The sequence below is a fragment of the Equus przewalskii genome, chromosome 3 (genome assembly GCF_037783145.1).
Source record: "Equus przewalskii isolate Varuska chromosome 3, EquPr2, whole genome shotgun sequence".
Classification (NCBI taxonomy): Eukaryota; Metazoa; Chordata; class Mammalia; order Perissodactyla; family Equidae; genus Equus; species Equus przewalskii.
This window is the reverse complement of record NC_091833.1, coordinates 103,229,196-103,253,513: the sequence shown is the minus strand read 5'-3', so window position 1 is coordinate 103,253,513 and position 24,318 is coordinate 103,229,196. Positions and strand designations below refer to the sequence as shown.

General features: G+C 39.7%; 1 protein-coding gene across 8 annotated transcripts in view; it reads right to left on the bottom strand.

Moving 5' to 3' along the window:
• Positions 1–24,318, bottom strand: part of KCNIP4 (potassium voltage-gated channel interacting protein 4) — a 1,058,546-nt gene that overhangs the window by 101,112 nt on the left and 933,116 nt on the right. For 7 of the 8 annotated variants that reach the window (XM_070613073.1, XM_070613077.1, XM_070613076.1 and 4 more), the window contains one exon: positions 8,929–9,053. In XM_070613073.1, the coding sequence (XP_070469174.1) occupies positions 8,929–9,053 (125 nt within the window). The remainder of the gene's footprint in view (positions 1–8,928; positions 9,054–24,318) is intronic. The other variant, XM_070613079.1, reaches the window with a different exon arrangement.

The following is a 24,318-nucleotide window of genomic DNA, read 5'->3' as shown; positions in this document are numbered from 1 at the left end:
CTAAACCACACTTCCTACCTTACTCTCCTGAAATAGTTTTCTCTCCCTGTTGTACTTTGCCCGCTATACTGCATTCTACTTAGAGTAGCCTGCCAGAGCCATCGTTTAAAAATCATTACTCTATATTGTATCTGATCCTTTGCAAACCAGTGGTTTCTCAGTATTTTTAGACATAATAAAATGAAATGAATACTCCACGTTCCAGACACTCTTGCCTCACTCCTGCCTTAGGATTTTTGGTCCTTCTCTCTGCTTGGAATGCCATTTCTCTACCTTCATATGGCTATGTCCTTCTTGAAATTAGACTCAACTGAGTGCCATCTCCCCAGGGAACTTTTTGCTAACTATCTCATCAAAAGAACTTCTCTGTTCTCTCTCTCTACAACACATTACATCATAGTTCTGATCAACACCAAATATTTCCTTAATTGTTCCTCTGTTTATCCTCTCTCTCTTGCCCTTCACCAACCACCTCCACCACTGGAATGTAAGCTCCAAGAGAAGTTACCCATCATTTTAGCCAGTGTATCCTAAATACCTCATACAGTGGTAGGCCCATAATCAGCACTCAGAGAATAAATGATTAAAAAAGTTATGTTGAGATAAAATCTAAGCCGAGATGTGGAGAAGGTGTAGAAGTTTGCCTGATGAAAGGTAAAGGAGTCATGGGGAATAGCATTCCTTGCAGGAGCAGAAATACAAGTCAAGACCCCCCAGAGGGAATTATGTCAACTGCAGGCAGTTCTTTATGGCTGGAGCAGAGTGATAGGAAATAGTGAGAGGTGGGACTGGAAAAGTAAGCAAGAGCTGGCTGGCCAAGGGCTAGTTGGATCACTGTAGTACAGAGAGCATCTAACTCAGGTTCTGAAGGATAGTAGATACTCAACAAACATTTGTTGCGTGAGTGCATAAGACTCTTGGGTCTGTCTTCTAATGGCAATGAAGAGCCATTAATTGGTTTTAAGTTTTTAAGTAGGAACTGACAGGATTCTATTTGTGCTTTAGAAAGATCCCTTCAGTTGCACAGTGGAGAATGGTTCAAAGGAAGACAAGACTGGAGGCCTGGAGACTGGGTGGCCAGTGTGGTAACAGATGAGAGATGACAGCTGCATGTGAGAAGCAAGGGCAGCGTAGAGGGAAAGGAAGGGGTAGATGTGAGAGATACAAAAAGTAGAAAATTGACTGAGCTTGGAGATAAGTTAGATGCAGGAGCTTTTAAGGGAAGAATCCAGAAAGATAGCTGAGCTTCTAGATGACTGGATAAAAGGTGGCAACATTTATTGAGAAAAGACAGGCTTAGGAGGCAAAGACAACTTAAATATCCTGTATACCTATTTTGTTTAATGAAAGTAAAGCTCTTTAAAAAATTAGGCATTATATTGGTAACACAGGACAATTGTAGCCTTTTGATTGTATCTGTGATCAGAGCATAGTATTTTCATTCCAAAATCAGATACTGAGTGTGACAATAGGCCAGATATCTCGAATTATGATTGGAGAATATCAAGGTGAATCAGGCTCAGGACATGGTCTTTAGGAAGCTGATAGGTTACACAGAAATAAGGGTCCTTAGTTCATTTGTATTTCTCTTTTTCCTTGAGTTTTTTTTGTGTGGGGGGGGAATGAGGGAAGTGATGGGTAGTGATCTGGGGAAGGATCGGTATAGTCCTTCAATGGTAAATCCTTCTTTGGAACAAGGGTGGAGTAGAAGGGCAGTGTGGAAACTGCTCCCTTCTCTTCAGGGACCCCCAAGCAAACAAAGAGGGGCTGAGAGTCAGTGTGTCAATCTGCTAGACCATCTACCGGGTCAGGCTCAAAGTGTCCAGAAACAGGGAACTCCTGACCAAAGTGGGTGAGATGGTTGTTTGAAAATTAAATTAAATGTTCACGATTGATTGCTCATTTTTAAGTAAAAATAATGAATTTGTAGGATACATATATTACCAAACCCATCTGTGTCAAAATAATCTCTACACACACATAAATATGTGCACATAAAAAATATCTATGAAAATAAAGAAGAAAGTTAGAGTGGTTGCCTCCAGCAAGGTGCAATGGGGAGCTGATTGTAGACAGGACACTTACATATTTCAGTTTACACCCCCTGTGTGATTTCAAATGTTCAGCATGACATTTTATAAGTTTAAAATAAAAAAGAAGCAAATAAACCAAGGAGCATCCAAATGCCACAGAATATATTTAACATAAACTCATGCTCATGGTAACATACTTTAAGATGACATCACAGGGTCTTCATTATGAATTTTAGTTGCTTTTGTGCTCAGGAGAATGAGAAGAAAGAGCTGAAGGGCTCTAACGTGTACTGACCACGCTCTAAATGAAAGGGGTGATGCAAAACTTTTCTCATCAACTTCTCATCTACACAGGTATTAATATCCTGAATCTTCAAAGGAGAATTTGATGTCCAGAGAAGCTAAACTACCTGCCCAAGGTAGGAAATGGCAGATGAAAGACTTGAACCCAGGAAGGCACTTGCCTCACAGTAGTCCTTGGAAGTCAGAAGGTCAGCCATGTTTATCTACTTAGTCTTGTTGACAACCTTCTCCTCAGAAAGCCCTACTTCTTGGAAATCTGACAGAAAACTCTCCTAGGGCATAGGAAATAACATTTTAATGCTGTTCTTATACCTTGATTCTAAAGTACATGAGTAATGCTTTGCAGTTAAGAAAGATCTTTTATCTGAGTCTTTTACGAGCAGAACAAAACCAATTATTACCCACTCCCCTTCATGATTGGAAAGGAAGATCTTAATCCCTAATTTGCTGACAGGGAGACAGGAGCTGCCAGAGATGAGGTGATTTACTGAAGGTCACACAATCAGTCTATGAAAGCCTCAGGAATAACTCAGAAGAATCGTGACAAAAGAGCAATTGCCTTGTACAATTAGCAGCTTATTTCTGTATCCTAACTACCATATTCCACCCTTTCCCATGCATGTGGTAAGCTCCTCTCTTCTCTCCCTCCCTACCATAAGTGGGATTTAGTGCTTTTTATGTAAAAGTACTTTGTCAAAAGTGTAGATCCCTGTAATTTCATCCTCATTTCCCTTCATCTATTTTTAAAGATCTTAGCACAGTGAGTTCTCCAACACTTCAAGTGGTGTAGAAAAGACCTGTTGAAAAATCTCTTTTCTCTTGCTGGTTCCTTGGCCGCAACATCAAATCTCTTGCAGAAATCAAGGAAAAGTTTAGTGCCACTATTGGTAAAATCCCCTAGGAGGTGTCTGGACTTCAGCTACAACACCAAGGGTAGGGATTATCCATGTTTGAGACGACTTAGACCAAGTTCAGCTGCTTCAGCTGCTGGCTCCTGGGGTTGCTGCTTCCTCACAAACATCACTGTGATAGACACGCTCTATGATGACTCCCAATAAGTCACACCCTTTTTAATCTCCTTGCCTTGAGTGCTGAGATATGCAAAGGTGATAGGATGAGATGTCACACCCATGACTGTATTACATTATATAAGACTCAGCTTTAGCAGACTAGAGAGACTCTCTCCTTTTTCCTGCTGGTTTTGAAGAAGTAAGCTGCCCTGTTATGAGAAAGTCTGTGAGAGGGCCATTGGCAAGGGACTATGGGCAGTCTCTAGGAGATGAGTGGCAAGCAAACAAGAGAGTGGGGAATCTCAAAAATACAACCACAAGGGAATGAATTCTGCAAATAATCATGTGAGCTTGGAAGAGGACCCCAGGATTCAGAGAGAAATACAACCCAACCAACACCTTGATTGTAGCCTTATGAGAGCTCAAGCGGAGAACCCAGTTAAGTCTTTTCTGGATTCCTAACCCTCAAAACTGTGAGATAATGAATGTGTGGTTTTTTAAGCCACTAAATATGTGCTAATTTACTACACATAATAGAAAATTAATACAAGCATCTTTCCTTTTTAGGTAAAAAGGATAGTAACACTTAGGATTTTTAGGGAAAAAGGACATTAAGTATTAAAGTGATATCTTAAAGATATATCTGAATCTAATGGGTACTTTGACCTATCGTAATACAAAGTAGTGAAGACAAAAAAAAGAGGGAAAGATATGGGACATGAAGGAGGCAGGTGTCCAAAGCATGTAAGTCTAACTATTTGGAACTATCTCTCATCCTGTGCCTTAAAAAATGGGAAGAATATACTGTAAATTATTAATTAATTGAGGAAATGTCATAGAGGCATGGCAACATCAAAACTTAATGCCCCAGTAGACCATTCATGATCACCTAAAATTGAACTGAAGTTATGCTCGATATTGAAATAAAGAAGCAAAGCCGGTATATGAATCATGTACTTAGATCCTTGTATGACCTTCCAGGTCAGTGTTCTCAAATGTGACCTTCTGTTAGCTGTATTTTAAAATGGGAATGTTTTTTAAGTTAAAAAATACAAGAATGATAATAAAGGATTCTTGAGAACCAACCTAGACTTAACTGAATCAGAATCATAAGAGGTAAGACCTGTTATCCACTCACATCCCCCAAAACACACATTCCACCCATAAAGGAGCTCATAATGTTCCAACATAGTCAGTCTAACCATTGGTATTTGACGTTACAGGGCTCATCCTAATTATGCCAATTCTTTCTGCGATAGATGTACCTTACAACTAGAATCTTACACATCTAGTTCAATGGTTCCTAATCTTGGCTGCACATTATAATTACCTGGAGAGCTTTATAAATCCTGATGCCCAAGCTTCTTCCCAGAGCAATCACATCAGAATCACCAAGCATGGTACCCAAATATTTGTAATTTTTAAAGCTTCCCAAATGAGTGCAGCACGCAGTTAAATTTGAGACCGTTGATGTGTAGATAACATCTTGTATTTTTTTCATCTTTTCTAATACACAGTTATATATCTCAAAACCAAAAACACTGCCTGGGAGGGATGTAGGCCAACCATGATTGCCCCACTTTGATAGAACACAAAACTGAGGCTGACTATTTTGGGCCACACTTTAATAACTTCTTCTGGTTGAATTTTATGTTTATTATCTTAATTTCTAAAAATAAATAAATAAAAGCCCCCAATCCATGCAATGTAGGTATCATTATCCTAGTTTGTAGAGACAAGAACACACAGCCCACAGAATCAGAGGGAGCTGCCTAAACAAGTAAGAGATGGACTTTCAAGTCCGAGTGACACTAAAGTTTATGATATCTGCATGGTAGTAATGATTCTCAAAGTGTGGTCCCCAGAACAACAGCATCAGCATCACCTGGAAACTAATGAAAGATGCAAATTCTCTGCCCCAATCTCAGACCTACTGAATCACAATCTTTCAGGCTGAGGCCCCTCAATCTGTCTTTCAACAAGCCCTTTGGGTGATTCTGAAGCACACTAAAGGTTGTGAAACACTGTACTATTTTCTGTACACTGTACTCCTTTTCTATCAACTGCCTACTTTTGGAGACTCAGTTTAGCATATGGCAGGAGAAATAAGAACGTAGTGGTGACGGTGACTCAGTGGGTGAGACAGGGTGAAGGGCTGAGAAGTTTTCTCTCATTGTCTTCCCTTTCTCCCGTTCCCCATTCAGATTAACAATCTATGTTGGAAATGAGGAAATGCTATCAGAGATATAGGACTGGAAAAAGATTGGAGGATTCTGGTAATCTTTACATGCAGTGGTGCCTTGCCGTGTTGAGCCACTTTCATATAAATGTGACTGTTTTAAGATGTTGATGAATAGTTTACCCTTTTAATCAAAATATGGGGGGTTTTTGGGGCCAGCCCCATGGCTGAGTGGTTAAGTTCACATGCTCTGCTTTGGCAGCCCAGGGTTTCCCTGATTCAGATCCTGGGCACAGACATGGCACTGCTTATCAGGCCACAGTGAGGTGGTTTCCCACATTGCACAACCAGAAGGACCCACAACTAAAATATACAACTATGTACTGGGGGGATTTGGGGAGACAAAGCAGGAAAAAAAAAAAGATTGGCAACAGTTGTTAGCTCAGGTGCCAATCTTTAAAAAAAAAAAAAAATATGGGGAGTTTCAAGGGCCAGCCCAGTTGTGTAGTGGTTAAGTTTGTGTGCTCCACTTCAGTGGCCTGGGGTTTGCAGGTTCAGATCCCAGGACCTACATACTGCTCATCAAGCCATGCTGTGGTGGCATCTCATATACAAAATGAGAAAGATTGATACAGACGTTAGCTCAGGGACAATTTTCTTCAGCAAAAAGAGGAAGATTGGCAACAGATGTTAGCTCAGGGCTAATCTTCTGCACCAAAAAAAAAAAAAAAGAAGGGAGGAGTTTGCAAAGGTTTCATTAAAAATGAATATCTCAATTGGTTCCAGGGAAATGGTTTTTTGATCAGAAGGGCTTGAGATAATTGGTGTTCAGGAAACCAAGGGTAGTTGCTTTGCTTTCTCTGATGCTAAGCTGGTTCAGATTGCTGCCATTCTGTAAAACATGGGTGCTGCTGTCCTGCTTCAGTGCCTCTCTCACTATATTTAAGGGCATGCTTATCAGAGTTGTACATTTGACTACGGGTAAATAAAAGTTAAAAGACCACTTTTGTTGGATTTATCAGAGATATTCATTAATATTTTCTGAGCAAACTGTGAAGTCTTCTCTTTAAAAGAAGTATATAAAATATACTTTGGGAACATTTAGGTCTGATGGAAATTTATCTCATGGGGAAGGGTGGGAGGGGACAGAAAAAACAATGGAGAGAAAAAAAATACAGAGAAAGAGGAAAGAAGGGGGAAGAGGTGAAAGAAAGGAGACAAGAAGGGACAAGGAGAAGAGACAAAGAAGGTAGAAAATGAGGATAGGAATGGAGGAATGAAGAAATAGAGAATGGATCAGAAAGTAGGAAAAGGAAAAAAAAGAGGTCGGGAAAAGAGAGTGAAGAGGAGAAAAGGCAGAAAAAGGACAGGTAGGCAAAGAAAAAAAACGCAAAGAAAGCAATGAATGCAGACTTCGGCGACTGAGCAATTTTTTGTGAAGTGCCACTTAGAGAAGATAGGCTGCAGAGATGCTGGCTCCGAAGGTTAATGATGGCAGTAATCATGATTTCAATTTGCAACAAATGGGATGAAAGGCAGCCAGACCCCAAAAGGAGAGACCTAGAGTGATGGCAGTGGAGTAATAAGACAGCAGCAGTCAAGGAACGCGGGGATGCTGAGAGCTTGGATTAAGTTCCCTTTTATTCAACAACCAATTTGGAAATGCTGCACAATCCACGCTTACGGAGGAAAAAGTTTGCGTATTGCAAGATCTCTGAATTGGATCCGAGGATGTTCCAGGAATACTTTTGAAGTTTGATCCTGTGATTAGCCTTGCTTTAGCACTTACTTTTGGCCAAAACTTGGTCTTTTTCACCTCCTCTCCTTCCCCATCGTCGCTGCTCAGTGGTTTGCAGTTGTCAGTGGTCGGTGCAGCTGTTTCGTTGTAAGTGCTTGCTCTCTGCAGCCCGCAAGTGGCTGCAGCATACGCATAACTAATAATTCTGTAGCCTAATTTTCAAAGAACCTTTCTCTTTATGTATGTTTATTATATGTGTCATCTTGAAAGATGACATATCAAGATTCCTTTTAATGAGTGTCCTGCCTGTGAGGGGTGAGCACCCATCTCCATTATATCTCTCCCCTTCCCACCCAGGCTACCCCCACAAAGGCCTGGGTGTTAGCAGAGAACCAGGTTTTGGAGGAGTAATGAGGAGAGAAAAATTTAGAAAGCCCAGGCGAGGAGAGTGGTAAGGATTGGAAATGGAATAGGGACAGTCTCCATGGAGTCAGAGATTTGGTGGAAGGTTGTGTGCAATACGCAGGATGGAACCCTGTAGAAATATTCTGAAAAGTCAACTAGCACTGCAAACTCTCTGAGTAAATTTTTTTGTGGATACCATAGAAGAGGCAGAGTTTCTCATCTGGGATGCGTGAGGTTGGACAAAGGCAGCATTTGAGGTGGTCAGATTTGAAGAGGCTGCAATTAACAGAAAGATTTGGACACTACAGACTTCTACAGGCCATGGAATTCGGCCTGTTAGGGGGTTGGTTTGGGGAGGGATCAAAGCAGTTTAGTCTGGATCCAAGGGGTACCTGTAGCTATTATGGTTTACATATGAGTGAGAACATAACACATGTTGGGCTGCGTGTACCATTTGATGCACAACCATTTGACACTTCTAAGGATGCACTGCTTTCAGATAAATTCATGACAGCAAGTCTTCTCTCCTTATTCAGATGATAGTCTCCCTGAGGACGGAAGCCTCTCTTCTCTGGCTTTTGAATATCCTGCAGTATCTAGCTTAATACTGAGCACATATCAAGTATTCAGTGAGAATGTGTGCCTGATGGATTGCCTGGACCACTCATTGTGTCTCACCCCCACCCTCTGGTGCACATGGGATATCATTCCTTTTGAACATAATTCGCTCAGGAGAGAGGATCACATGCACACTCAGATCACAGACAACTGGACGCAGGGACTACCTACAGACACCTGTGGCCTAGAGTCATTGGCAGCGTGGTCTTTTAGAAGGTATCAAACTTACAGTGACTTTTCTCCAACGCTAGAAATGGAGTTTCTGGATGGGCCTCAATCTATAGTCAAGGTTCAAGTCAAGCACCAGACTATAATTAAAAAATGAAGAGAAAATTGAAGCTTATTGAAATGATATAATTATAGCTGAAAAAGAAAAAAGATCCCAACTAAAAATCAAATTGAGTAAACCTTTCCGCTATACTCATCTTTGTTTAATGTGCACCTCCATTGTACGAGCATAGCTGTGCCAAAGAAAATCAAAGTCCATGTGGATACTGACAATACTCCCATCTAGGAATGACTGGTATGAAATGTACATATAATGCGGCTCTCACAGCATGGTGTATTTTCCCTCTTTCCCTCTCACTTCTCAATGCTCCTCTGAGAACAGTATGAAGATAAAGTAAAAAAGAAAGCTCTTACATTCTTAAATCCTCTGTAAAGAATCTGGAGCTCCTTCTTGGTAAATTTGCTCTGAGCTTCCAGAAGCTCAAGTGCCTCAGGCCGATGCCTGACGGTGGCCATCTCCAGTTCATCTTCCACGCTGTCTGTGGAGGAAACCCAAAAAGCATCTTAAGAACAGTCACTGCTCACCAGAGCTTACACACAGCAACACAGGAAAATGGAACAAAATGTTTCCTGGATATCTGTGATTTTCCCAGGGGAAGGATTCTCCCACTATCTTTACACTTCCCAGAGTTTATAGCATTAAGCTAAAACAATTCTGCACAATATTTTTTCATATTTTCTAGTCATTAGATATTATAATACTAGCATCTTTCCAGTACAGTTTGAAAAGTATAAAAAATCACAAACAGGCTTAAAATGTGAAATTTGTGTGTATATACCAAGTACTAGTTACAAAATTGAATTTTAGTTTAATAATAATTAGTACTACCCTTGTATCATATAACTATGAGATAAGACTCTGCTAATACTCTTTGAGGATTCCACTGAAATAAAATATTTCACCTGGGGCTGCAAACAAAATAGTCATATCAGGTGCTGAAATGAGTAAAGTCGTCAGCTGCCAGTTGGACTGGCATAAACCCAGTCTTCATGGGTGCACACTGGGTGGACAGGGGCCTCAGGGAGCTTCTGTCTGGACTCTATTTTGCAGTCAAGGGAGTCCATAGCAACAGGTAAATTCTAAAATATTTTACTTTGTTTTGTGAATTATATTTATATTATAGTTTCTGAAAGATGCTCTATGCAAAAAGAATTTGGGGTCCATATAGATTTGGGAAATGCTGTAAATGTTAACATAGTTTGGGAAAAAAAAGTAGAATATAAAGGCTTTGAGAAAACTTGCAACGAAGAATTCCGTTTTTGTTTAACCAAGTTGACGGCAAAGGGTGTTTGTCCATAGAACTCTTTCTCCCCACAGATAACATCTGGTAACATCTGCATATTTGCCCTAGTGTCATGTATAACACAAGTTGAGAGGTGTCAGGATATATTAGGACCTGGGTGTTCTGGTCTCAAAGTCCAGCATCCTTAATTAGGTTCAGCTTCTTCACAGTAGGGCCCAATGGAGACCTAAGGAATTCTTCCTGCCATAGTCTATTCCACGCCTTAGCTAAGGAACTCAAGAGGAACAGAAATATCCAGGCCGAGTACTGAAACTATGGCTTTCCTCCATCACATTCTTTCCTCTTGGCTATAGGCTCCCAACTCAGAGAGGTGAGCCTCAGGAGAACAGCTTCTTCTTACCAACTCTCTCCCTAGGACCACTAGTACTCCCAATTCAATGTCTCATTTGTCAGTCGTCATTTTGATATTTAATAATGCCTTTCACTAATATCTGTACCTACTTATTGCCCTGTCTCACTGAGCACAGTGAGGGGCCAGAGCTCCCACTTAATAGGGAAAAGAAGGTCAGTGGAACTCTATTCTTGGCCTGTCCTAATCACTGCCCTCAAGGAGTTTACAAAAGACCAATAACGGCGATGAAACAAATACTTGGGACGGTTGTGTTTGTCACAGTGAGGAAGCAGAGATAAAACCAAACGTTTCTTTCATACTTTTAATATTATAATAGTTTATTTTGGAACTGTCATATGGAAAAGCCGCAGAATAGTGGTGGATGGATAAGAATAATAGAAGAGATATGAAGGGATGGGAAGGCCAAGAATACACTCTGAGCTGACAAGAATAAAACTGATGAGAAAGTAAGCAGGGCCTGCACCTAAAGGTTGTGAAAATCGCTAAAAGTAGCTAAGAAAAGCAGCTAAGTATTAACAGCCTGGGCTTTGTGGGGAAAATCAAAAAGCCAAAATGGGGCTCCTTCAATTTCTCCTTCGTTCATTGGAATGAATGTGTTGATTCTACTCAGTGGGTCCAGAGCTGGAGAGAATGAAGGAAGATGGTGCTCCCTAAGATTGCTGTTGATCCACTGAACCGAGCTGTGTTGTAGTTACTGTAGTTACCAATGCGGAAATAAATGTCATGGAACAGATTTAATGTAAGTAAACAGTAACAAATAGAAAGGTTCTGCTTTCTTGAAAAATGTCCAATGTAAGCTTCCTTTGAATCATTTACAGTACAATTTCCTCAGCTTAAAATGTTTCCCTTTTCGTTTTCCACCTGTTGAAATGTATATCTCTTTTATGATCCAGTTCAAATATCACTTCCTCCTCTCTGAAGCCTTTCCTAACTGTCCACCATGCAGATTTGATAGTTCCCTGGTAAGAGTTCTCACACCTGACCTCTCATGTAGCATGTAAAACACATTATGATTTATTCATGTTTATCTTTTCCATTGTGAGCTCCTGGAAGACAGGAGCAATGTCTTACAGATATGTATATCCTCTGGACCTAACATAGGTTCTGATATCCCATGGTCACTCAATAAGTATTTGGTGAATGAATGAATGAATCAATAAACAAATGACGTTGCTGCTAAAGTTTCCATTCCTTTGGAGTCCCTTGAACCTCAGCTGCCCTCTAGAAAATTATTTCTCAAATTGAAGTTTGTGGCCCATTGGTGGACCTTAACTGCCTTCTTTGGAATCACTGTGTTCTCTATGTATTGTTCCAAGAAACACAGCATAGGCAAAAGTAGAGGAAATTTTAATCAGATTTCCTGAATAGTCTTTCAATCATAGCATAACCTCCTCCAGACCTAGTGACCTTTCTGTTGGAAAGAAAGAAAACATCGCATTAACTTCTCAGCCTTTGTGACCACACAGCAGTCTGAACCACACTACCAACATAGCTTCTTCCTCCAGCTGTCTCATACTTGCAGATGCTGAGACTGAGACAGAGACGCAGGGCTGGAGGGTCAGTGTAATTGAATTACGTGTGTGTGATAGGATGAGCATCACATGCAATATTCAAAGCACCACACTTGAAGTGTCTGCCTGAGGACTCTTGTTTTCCCAGCTGGCTTGTACCTTACTTCTTAATGACTCGTACCTGCCAAAGGGCTGTTTCTATTTCTAGGAGGATGACAGGCTCTAAAAACATACCTGAAATCATCAGCAATCACTAGCATATGATAAGTTAAAAAAGCAACACCACCTAAGCCAATCAAGACTGATTCCTGGAGGCAAACTCTGTGGAGAGCACAGCATGAATCTGCACAGAACTGTGAAATTCATGAGGTGACTCAGGCCCCATGGATAGATGTGCCCGGCGCCTCAAGACGATCACTATGATGGCGGTGGATGCTGTGCTGATTTAGAAACACGGAGAAAAAGATGCGGAAGCCATGAGATCTCAGAGCTGGAAAGAACACCAAAGGGTTGCTTTTTCACATTTTACCACTGAGAAATTTAGGGTCAGGGAAGCTAAGAGGTTTGTCTGGGCTTAAAAGCAGAACCAGGTGGGACTCTAGCCCACCTGGCCTCTGAATCGTCTCTGGGCCTCTGCCAAGGTAAGACAATGCGGAGTCCTGCTGACTTGCTCACTCTGGGGCTGCTTTGCATCCTGAGACAAGCTGAATACAAATAGGGTGGTATTTTAATTTATGTTTCTTCTAACAGATTTAATTTTAATCAGACAACAAATTCTCAAACCTAGACAGCCTTGAGCTTCCTGGCCGTCTCCTTTTTGTTCTTTGTTCGTTAGATTTAAGTGTCTCAGGGCCAAGGCTGTCCTATGTCTGAATCAACAGTCCCCTGAAGCTGTGACACAGTTGGGCTAGAAATTGGAATTCAAATCACTTGGGAACAACAGAATGAGTTTTAAAAATAGGCATCTTTCTCCCCTTTCTCACAGCTTTTCTTAAAATCCAGTAGAAGCTTATTACAGCTGGACTCGTAATTATGCAAATTTGACTTTATCCAAGGTCAAACCATCCCCTCCAGAACTTAACTACAGAACGTCTTGCTTTACAAACAACTATGAGTGCGAGGCCGGCCTTCCTAATACACCTGTTTGTAAACAAGGTCTGTAATGCTGAAATAAAACCATTTTACAAAGAACAATGTTATTCCATTCTAGAAGTGGGTTCAGAACCCAGGCTGGGCACACAGAGATGAGTCCTTGCCTTGTCATAGCAGGGAACACTGTGGGGCTGTTGCCACATTCTTTTCCTCAGGACCTGCCAGAATACTGGCTAGCCTGGTGCAACAGCATCTAGTTTGGCATACTAAAAATGCTCAATAAAAAATGTGAAATCAATGAATAACTATTTGAAGCATCCCAAGCATAGTGGATATCTCTACAGGAGGTCCATTTCTCAATACAGCATGACCTTTCTTTAAAAAATGTATCCATTTTTCATTATAAAAAGATCCATAAACACTATAATTTTAAAATTCTATTTGAGCTGAAATTGATTTGTCTAGCCAAAGATTCAGCCAACTTGACTTATATTGCTTTATCTCATTTATAAAAATACTTTGCGCCCTTACTCCTAATGTTTACTCTTAATGAAATTGGTTTAATAGTGACTTGATCCATATGGCAATAACATTATGATGAGGATGAATACCTTCTAATGATGCATATTATTAAATATTTAGAAGCTTGGTCCAGTGGTGGGTATTGGAAGAGAATCTGACTAATTTTGCTCCAGATTTTAGCATCACACTAAGCAATGCTCGAAGATTCTTCTTCTTCTCTTTTTTTTTTGAGGAAGATTAGCCCTGAGCTAACATCTGCTGCCAATCTTCCTCTTTTTTTCTGGGGAAGACTGGCCCTGAGCTAACACCCATGCCCATCTTTCTCTACTTTATATGTGGGACGCCTGCCACAGAATGGCTGGAAAAGCCGTGCTTAGGTCCACACCCAGGATCTGAATCGGCGAAGCCCGGGATGCTGAAGCAGAACGTGCTAACTTAACCGCTGCACCACTGGGCCAGCCCAATGCTGCAAGATTCTTGACTGTATCTTTGGAAACTACTCCTGAAAACTTCTAGAATAAGGAGGAGATGTTATTTGTTGTTTAATGTTTTAGTCTGATACATCAGGGCCAAGATAAAGCTGCTTGGGGGAAGATTTCCAAAACTATTTTTGATGGCACCAACGTGAGGTGATTTCTTTCTTCCCTTCTTTTCTACTTTAAAAACTTGTATGGGCACGGATAAGATGCCATATACTCAGTGCATTCCATTCCTGAGTTCCACCCCTCACAACGCTCAAGGGGTTAGAATTATAACCAGTTGAGGAAACTGATTTTCAGACGTTAAGGAATGTGCTCAACCCCGCACAGCTGCACCACTGATAACTAGGGGAGATGGGATCTGACAGAAATCTGTCTTTCTTTTTCCTTCTATAATTTGACTTCTTCAGATGGAGAGTTCAAACCTGGGCCAGGCCTTGTAAGCAACTCTTTAAACTTTTTGAATTTTAAATGCTTTATCTCAAGAATGTGAAGGCCTGGGAGCCCTCTTGACTCTTCCTTTCTTCACAACCATTCACCCATCCGCCCACCAGAAACTATCTTCAGGTGCACATGGAGGGTATATGAGCAATTAACTCCAAGCTGATCATGCACAGACCACGAGTAGAAAGAAATCAGCCCATCGGAAAGACTGCAGGGGCCTAGCACTTCCCAGACCACCCTGAACCCCTAAATTTTTGTGTCAGATATGTGTTTCTTTAACTCTGGCCCTAAAAGCATATTAGGACCAAAAAAGCCCTTTATAATTAGTACTTTATCCTATTTAATATCCATATATCACATGGAAAATGAAAAGTACTTTGAAAACAGCCAAGTATTTTGAACGTCTTCTATTAAAGGTGATCGTTGGCAATGACATTGCAATTTCCATTCCAGGAGAACTTGAATTTGCAATTTCATGATTGTATTCAACCACTTATAAAATATAACTACACAGAGGAAAATTGCTAGAACTAATTCTCACAGCACTTATGGATCGATTGTCTCTACCTTATTTATAAACATAAATAACTCTTTCACACAAGCTTAAATTTTAAAATATAATCACCTAATTGGAAGGCTTATTATTAGCATTAACCATGTTATTACTACAGTAAGTCATGAATGGTTCCTTATGATAGGCACTATTATTTCCCAGCTAGTAGGGTCTTGCTTGCTTTTTGGTAAATGAGGGAAATAAAAATTATATTGCCAGTCATTATAGACAGAGAGGAAAATCTACAATAAAAATGCTGGGCTGGGGGAAGGAATCAAGGAATGTGACTGAACTTACACACGAAGGCAGACCCAAAAGATTGAAATTCTAGTCAGGAAAGGCAACAGCTGAGAGGGACTATGATCAAAGAGAAAATTTAAAAAGTAGTGAAACATGGAAAGAGATAAAGAAGGATAGCACGTAATAGCTCACTAAATTAAAAATGCCCTAACAAAAGTTTCTCTTAAACTTTGACAGACTTTCTCCTGTTTGTCCTAAAAATCGAATAATAATAGCACAACACTTTTTATAGCCTTTGCTCTGTGTGAGCACTTTATGTATATTAACTCCTAAAGTCCCCATCAGCACACTATGGATGCCATATTCTGTTCTGTAGATGAAGACACTGACACAGAGAAATTAAGTAACTTGCCCACGGTCACACGGTAGCAAAGCCAGGGTACGAACTCTAGAAAGTCTGGTTCCAGAGTTCATGTAATGAACCATTGTATTGTTCTGCCTGCCATAGGAAAGGAGGGAGGATAATGCCCCACCTACCTAGAAATCACATGCCCAACCAAGAATCAGAAAATTAGCAGCAAAGGGCTCAAAGCAGAAAATAGAGTCATGTTAGAATTGAAAGTGGCCTTGAATCCAGCCTCTTGACTTTGTAAATGGTATTCAAATCAGAGCCTTAGCTTTAGTGGTCGTAAATCAAGGCGTTGGGCACATCAGTGGAAGAACTGAGCCTCGACCTTGATCATCTTGACTCCTAGGCCAGCACTTTGCTGAATGCCTGTCACAATGTCTTTTATTAATAAGAGCGTCTCCATCCTCACTCTGTTCACAATTTTAATAAGCTTCTGACTCTACATCAGACGCAGGTGGGCATGGGGGAGATGGGGCACAAGCTATAAGGAGCCCACAAGCCACAGTGACAATATCTAACATTTGATGGCTGGCTTTTCGTAGTAAACAAAATTATTTTCACTTTCATTATTGTAGCTAAACATCATGATTACTCTGTGCACAGATAATGTCACCCTGCTTTTACAAACAAGGAAATCACTGTTGGGAGGAATGTTGTAACTTATGAAAGACCCAGTAATAGGAAGCCGTGGAATCAGGAGTTAAACCCAAGTTTACCGACTGCAAAGTCTAGAAGTGACACCTAATTACCTGAGAACAAAGGGGGGAACATAAAGTTGAAAAGGCACATGTGCATATTACAGCAAATAATGATAACAGTAAAATAGCCACCAAATCTTTAATCAGTAGGAAAAGCCTTTCTCCCATTTTCTTTATTTCAGAAGGTGATGTGCAGGTGATACGTTTTTAAAAGAGTGTTAATGCTGCATTAAACAATCTATTGTAAAGGAATAAGCATTTGGAAATTTTCCTTAGGCAAAATACAATGCCCGATTCATGACATTACTGTGTTGCGTGTTGCTTTAGAAAGTCGATAGTAAATAGATGCAATCTATTACCTAGGGAATTAAAAAGAATTTGGGTAAGTTTAGTGATAAATTCTTGGTGGCATATTAGGGGAACGTTTTGGACCTAATATGAGTGATGGTAATCATATTCTGCCACACATTATCCATCACTGCCGTGTTTAAAACAGAGTATTAGGAAAACTGAGCAGTCATCTGGGTTTTGCTATGTTTCTTCTAGGTTTAAGCTGGTTTCTTGGTTCAGAGAAAGTTAGACTGCTTAGTCCAAATGTCCGGGGGACATTTATGGTGTGACTGGGATAAGTTAGTAAAATTCTCTGTGCCTTAATTCTCCCATATGTTCAAAGGCATAAAAATGAATACAAAATTGTACCTGATATTATAGTACAAGGTGACTGTGGGCATTAAATAAGATGGTACACATGTCTGGCACAGGGTAAGTACTCAATCATAGCAGTAGTGTTATTATTTGTAGTAGTATTTGTACTGATTACGGTAACGTCTAGTGTCACTCTTAACACGATAAGCAGAACTGTGTCTGGGACCACTCATTTTAGCAAATTATTCAGTTGCTCCAAATTTTTGTTTTCTCTGGGTCTATTTCTCATTGCTGACATTGAATAATGTGTTTAACCTCTCCAAGCCTCAATTTAGAAATCTCCAAGCTAAGGATAATATTTGTTTCAATTTTATACAGTTGTTTTGAAAGATTGCTTGAATTACTGACATATAGTAATTGATCAATAAAGGGCAATGATTATGATTATTAGTAATTACTGCATACAGACTAGTGAGGCATTGTTCTAGTCCTCGCTTCAGGAATGAGCGCTCTGTTACTACACCTCTTGAGTTTGAATCCCTTTTCTGACTCTTATGGCTATACGACCTTGGGCAAGGCGCTTAGTCTCTCTATGCCACAGTTTCTTTATCCATCAAAGGGGGATAATAATGGGACTTACTGCAAAGGACTGTCGAGAGGTCAAAGTGAAAAAACGTATCAGAAGCATTTAAAATAGAGCCTGGCACATAGTTTTTAAAATATTAATTATTATTATCTCATTTAATTATTAAAAAGTCCTTTAAGATGAGTATTATTTTCCCCATTTTAGATGGCTAAATTGACGTACAAGGTAGTTGAATAACTTGTCCAAAAACACACAGCAAGAGTAATTCCATCAGTCATCAAAGCCCTTGCCCTAAAAATTGCACCCTGTGGTTTCTTTTTGTAGAGACTCTGAACTGAGCAATTATTGATCATGGGATCCACTGGAAACCACAGTTTCCTTTGGGACCTTTTATAGTCTTCCAGTTTATTATTGGCAAGAGAATAAGGACCATTTTTTGGAATGGAATTTGAGGCAATTACCCAGCTATATTGCCTGTCATTTCCTCCCATGCACCTTATGATCTAATAACCTGGACAATTTGCTATTCCCTGGACAAGCCTGCATTGTCACCATTAATCCTTTTGCTTCCACTATTTGTGCTACATGGATTTGCCTTTCTTCTTCCTCAACCTTCTCTCTCTATTCTCTTTAATGCTTATCTCACTGGGATGGGGCTTCACAGAGGAAAGGCCTCCTCAGACTCGCATGCAGCATGTGTACTGTGTGCTGTCAACTCTGATTGCTTTGTATATCATTGATCTGCTTGAATACCTGTCATTTCTTCTGTAATGTGAACCTCTGGAGACAAGAGATGTATCTCAGTTATCTAGTTACTGCTAAGGCCTAGCATGGTTCTGGACATTAAAGACAGTTCATTCATTCATTCAATATTTATTGAATGCCTATTATGGGCCAGGCACTGTTCAAGGCACTGTGGACACTGAAATGAACAAAGAAAACAAAATCCTTGCTCATGATGACCTTAAATTCTAGTGGAAAGTCACTAATAGGAAATCCAACTGGAACTGTCAACTGAGTGGATGGATATATGGGTCTGGAGTTGAGAAGCACAGTCTTGGCTGAAGGTGTAAGTGTCAGAGTCCTCACCATATAAGTCAAATTTAAGACCATGAAACTCAACGACGTCGTTAAGGGAGTAAATGTTGACAGAGAATAGTAATTCTTCTATTGAATGGAAGAATACATAAAGGTATTAGAAGGGCCAGAGAGTGTTGGGGCCTCCAGAGTAGGCAAGCCCAGAACAAGATCATACCAGAAATTACCCAGTTTTTAAGAATTACTTTTGGTGGTAGGTATTGCCCCCGGGAACATGTTTCGGAGCTTCCTGCTCATGGTAGTGTTCATCAATATGAAAATAACTGAGCTGTATGGATATATTTAACATTCATTGAACACAGACACAGTTTCCACAATGGTCTTCACATATTCTGCATGTTTTAAAACGTTTGTTCATGGAAAAGTGGTGTCTGTCTTTGAGTCCTTTTTTCTTTAGCAGCCAGGAGCAACTTGGATATAATCATGCCTCTCGAACAACAGTGCCTAAATTCATCTTCATGGGACCAGAATGTGGCAGTTATGGCAAAAATCATAGAATGTCATGTGGCATCACCAAGTGGAAAAAGAGTTTAATGTGACCTGAGAGAAAGGTCACAGGAAGAAAGCTATGGAGCCATGAGGCATGGGGATTTATTGCACAGGTTCTGCCCCATCTCCCCCGTTAGACTGTAAGCTCCTTGTGGACGGGATCTATATTTGGCTTGTTCATGGTGGCAACCTTGGCACCTAGGATAATGCCTGCCAAGTAGTAGGTATTGATGAAGATTTGTCAACTGACTAAATGACCTGGGCTTGGGTCCCAGCTTAGCCACTTAGTAGCTATGCAATTTGGGGCAAGTCACTTAAAATCTCAAATCCTCAGTCTCCCCATCTGTAAAGTGAAGATAATAATAGCACTTGGACAATTACTCTGAAGATTAAATGGAATAAGGTATATAAAGCATTTTGCATAGTGCATATTGCATCATAGGAATCCACATGCATGCTTTCTGCTATTATTGTGATAATTTGCCACAAACTCTTCTAACATTTGCTCACCTAAAACATTAATTAATTTTACACTGTCATTGAGACAAATCAAATGTGATTCTTATTACCTCCAGGAAGACTCACTGGAGGATGTGCCTACCCCTAAGCAGATTCAGAGAACACGACAGTGTACTGTGGAATTGTTTTTCTACCCAAAGTCGCAAATGAGAATGTTTTGCTGAAAGGTGAATAATGTTTCCTCTGTTGCTTCATGTCCAGAACTTGTCTTTGTTCTTCTTCTTCTTTTTTTTTTTCTGAAAGCTTGCAAGCAAAGATGGGCCAGTGTTTCCTTAAAGAATTTCTGCTCATCACTCTTGCTGCTCTATATCCCCTGGCAAGAAAGCAATTTGAAAGTAAGAAGGTTAAACTTTAACCCTGCAATCTAAGCAGATAACAGAGCATCGCTCTGTATTTTGTGGACCTGGTGGAGTGTAAAATTGAGTCCGCTTGAAGTTTGGGCTCTCATTTCAGTGTCTGAAGGAAACTACAGACGCTGGCATTGACTACACTCATGTTTAGCCCAAATTAGTACTTCTTAGGTCAATGCAAATGGAAAATAGATATTTATGAATGACTCCTATTAGAAACTGCATGAGTGACCAATCATGAAATAGTTAATAAAAGAAAAAAAAGAAGAAAGACTTTTGTGTATCTAAACTTCTATGTAGCTTCTTATAAGTAGTCATCAGTCTACCCCTTTTGGCACAAATTAACAGTAAGGAAAATAGTGGAAAAATCAAGTGAGAAGCAAAAGATTTCATCATACAGATAACCTGAAGAAAAACCCAAGATACACCAATCAACAATAAAGCTTGTTTCAAAAGTAGCTTGTGTTTTTCTGATACTTTAAGCCAACATGTCTAAAATGAAACTGTCATCTTTTCTTAACCTGCTTTCATGGGCTTCTCTGTTCCTTATTCTTGCTTATTGTCACCATTATCCGTTTGGTGGAATCACTCTGTCCCTTTCCTAGCTTTCATTCAGTACCACCAATTGTTTCCCAGTGTTTCCAATACACCTTCACCACGTGTTTCAAATCCACCCTCTCCCTTCCGTCACTATCACCTTATATTTAGGCCTTTGTCTTCTCTCATAGGCAGAAAAGTCTAGTGGTGAAGGCCCGAAACACGGCATTACATTGTTCTAGGTCAAATCCCTGCCCGACAACTTGGTAATTGTGAGATCTTGGGTTAGTGATTTAATTTCTTTGTTTAGTTTTCTCATCTAAGTGGGGATTATAATTAGGCCTTCCTCATAGGTTTGCAGTAAATATTTGCAATAATTCTTCAGGCTTAGAATAGTGCTGTGTTCAATAAGGCTTAGCTGTTGATACCGTTTCTTGCATAGATGTTTTAAGCAGTTTCCCAACTGATTTTCTTGTTTTCTTTTTTGACCCTTAATAATTTGCCTGTTTTTTGATTTATTTTTGTGTCACTTTCTTATTCTCAGTTTCAGATGGGTCCTTTATTCAGAAACAATGTCCAATTTAGCATTTGCTTGTGGTTTTGACACCCTAGCTGCATCTTGTCTTTAATTGTTGCTCTTGATCCTTTGCTAGTCTTTTCTCTGACTTCAAGTTCATCATCAACTCTTCTGAAGTTTGACTTGTGTCCAGTTCCCTCTACTATTGGCTGGCTTTAGCCATCTCAAAACCCAATCAAGACAAAGATTCACTCCCTATTTTAATCCAGCAATCCCACTTCTGGGGATATATCCAAAGAAAATGAAAACAGGACATTGAAGAGATAGCTACACTCCTATGTTCATTGCAGCATTATTCACAATAGCCAAGATGTGGAAACAACCTAACTGTCCATCAATGGATGAATGGATAAAGAGGATGTGGGATGTGATATATATATGATAGAATATTATTCAGTCGTGAGAAAGAAGGAAATCCTGTCATTTGTGACTATATGGATGGATCTTGAGGACACTATGATAAGCGAAATGAGCCAGAAAGAAAAAGACTGCATGGTATCACTTATATGTAGAATCTTAAAAAAAAAGTCAAACTCATAGAAACAGAGAATAGAAAAGTTGTTTCCAGGTGCTGACGGATGGGAGAAACAGGGAAATTTTTGTCAAAGTGTATAAACTTTCAGCTATAAAGTGAATAAGGTCTGAGGATCTAATGTAGTATATGGTGATATAGTTGATAATGCTGTATTGTGTAATTGAAATTTGCTGAGAGAGTACAACACAAATGTTCTCACACACACAAAAAAGATAAATATGTGAGGTGATGAATGTGTTAATTAGCTAGATGGGGGAGAATCCTTTCACAATATAGAAAAATATCAAATCACCACAAAGTACAATTTAAATATCTTATGATTTTGTATGTCAATTACAACTCAATAAAGCTGAAATAAATAAATAAAAGCCTCGATGACTCCCCATTGCCTCCCTTCACTGCAGAGTAAAGTATAGCCTTGTGTTGGCTGCAAGCACCTTCAAACTCTGGTCCCAGCTCTCCTTTTCTAGCTGCTTCTCTTTCCTGCTTCTCACCACTTCCAACTGTCTTAAGCGTCATCTTTTCAAGTACCTAGAATGCTCCTACTTTTTTTCTCCCTCCAGCGAAATGATGATTCTTCTCCAAAGGGTCCTGCTGAAATAATACCTCTTTGTGAAACACACCCAGGTAAGAGTCAATCTTATCTCTATGACTATAGTAGTTGTGATCATCACAGTAGTAATAAAGTAATAACAGCATCAGCAGCCAACATTTATTAACCACTTACTAGCCAGTCACTGTTGTAAACACTTCATATGCTCATTTAATCTTCGAGTGAACATATAATATTTACTATTATTATCTCCACCTTGCAGATGAAGAAATGGAAGCTCAGAGAGGGTAAGCAACTAACCTAAGCTTTCTATGGCTAGTTAGTCACAGAATCAGGATTTGAATCAGATAGACTAGTCCCAGAATTGTCATTCAACTACTTAATACCTTTCTAGTATTAACTCTCGCGTGATTGTACTTGTATTCATTATATCCGAGTGATATATATATACATGTTTGTTTATTCCGGCACAATGCCAGCCTTCAGAGGTAGTGATGTGTGTATTCCCCTGTTCCTGGCACTATTACTTTTCAAATAGTTAGTGCACCATAAATGTCTGCCATGTTGAAGTGAAATCTGCTAAACCTGCCAACAGTAAACAGCTGTCCTAGGACTCGTGCCTCTGTCTTTCCTATACCAAGACTCATTCATGATTTAATGGAGTCTCCTGGTAGATACATGATGGACCAGGAAAAAGAATGCCCCTCTTTCCATTTGTCACTAAATACCTATGTGACTTTGGGCAAGACACTTAATCTCTCCATTTCTTAGTTTGCTAAATGGAGACTTGTGATCTGTTATTCTGCCAGGAGTTTTATGAGGATGAAATGAAATAACCAAAAGAAAGAATTTTAAAACATGTAAAAGACCATACAAAGAGAAGGGACAAATATTCTAATTAATAAAACACATAGTTTACAACAAGTAATTGATAGTGCCAATTGGTATTAAATCTGAGTTAAGAAGAATTTCCAACTTTTCCCATTTCCTACTTCTCATGGGTAGTAAAGTACAATGAAAGGAGGAAACTTCATGCTAGCTTTGACACATCTACCATTTGTCATAGCCAGGAATAAGAAATGCCATCTCGCCGGCTCCTACAATGCTAGATCTAGGGGGAGACTTGAGGCACAGTCTGTGCTGCTCATTTGTAGATGGTGAGACTGAGGTGAGAGAGGAGAAACAACTCATTCAAGGGCTACCACAGTCTCCCTGAACAATACGGGCTGCAAAGAGTGTCCCAAAGTGAACAGGTAAGTGGAGAAAGACTCTGTCTTTTTTTTTGTTTTTTTGGTAAAAACTGACCAAAATATTGAACATAACTAGAGAAGTACAAAGACTCTAGAGCTCCATTGCTGGGGTTGACCTCTCCCCCTGCCCCACATCTCTTACTGACGATGTGATTCAGGCAAGTTAATTAACCTGTCATCCCTCTGTTTCCTATTCTGTAAAGTGTGAATAATAGAGTCCATCTTATAGGATTATTTTTGGGCTATAATAAGTTAAACTGTGCAAAGCACTTAGAACTGTAGCAGCCACATCGTAAGTGCTAGGTGTTTCTTAAATATGTAAAAATAACACCTGAGAATTAAAATATAATGTTTTTAGGGCTCATACATATGACAAAACGGAAGGACCTTGGTTGCTACTTGCAAATTAAGTTTACAAACTCTCGTAGGTTATGCTTCTCTTCCCCCAAAGATTTTCCTGACTATACTCCCGGGTGAGAGCCTTTAGCTGGAGTCACTAAGGAGTTAGCACGAGATTAATCAATTGTCGGAAAGTTTAATATTTTTAGACAGAATTTTCTGGAGGTTACTGTTGTATTTACAATTGGCAGCATGTTGGCAGTTCAAGTCACTTTTTGAAAACAAATCCTCCAACAGCCAAAAGCTGATGGTTTCTCTGCCAAGAGAGGCATCTAAAACTTTCCATCATCAATATACTACCAGGGAAAACAAATTATACTGAAATGTTATGCTGGATGTGATACTAAAAACTGGAAGTTAGGAAATTATGTTTTGCGATTATACAAGGTGATATGCTGGTGGAGGCTTATTGGATATGAGTAGTCTAGCCTCACGATTACCTAGTCATGTTCGCTCTCCTGTGTCTACTCAAATCAACAACAAAAACCCCTGGAAAGAAGCTTTAACTTAGTGAATCAATTATTTTGATTGAATGAGGGCACCAAGGTTTACCAGGTGGATGTTATTATGAAGCTAATTTAAATAAAAACATGCATATAAGT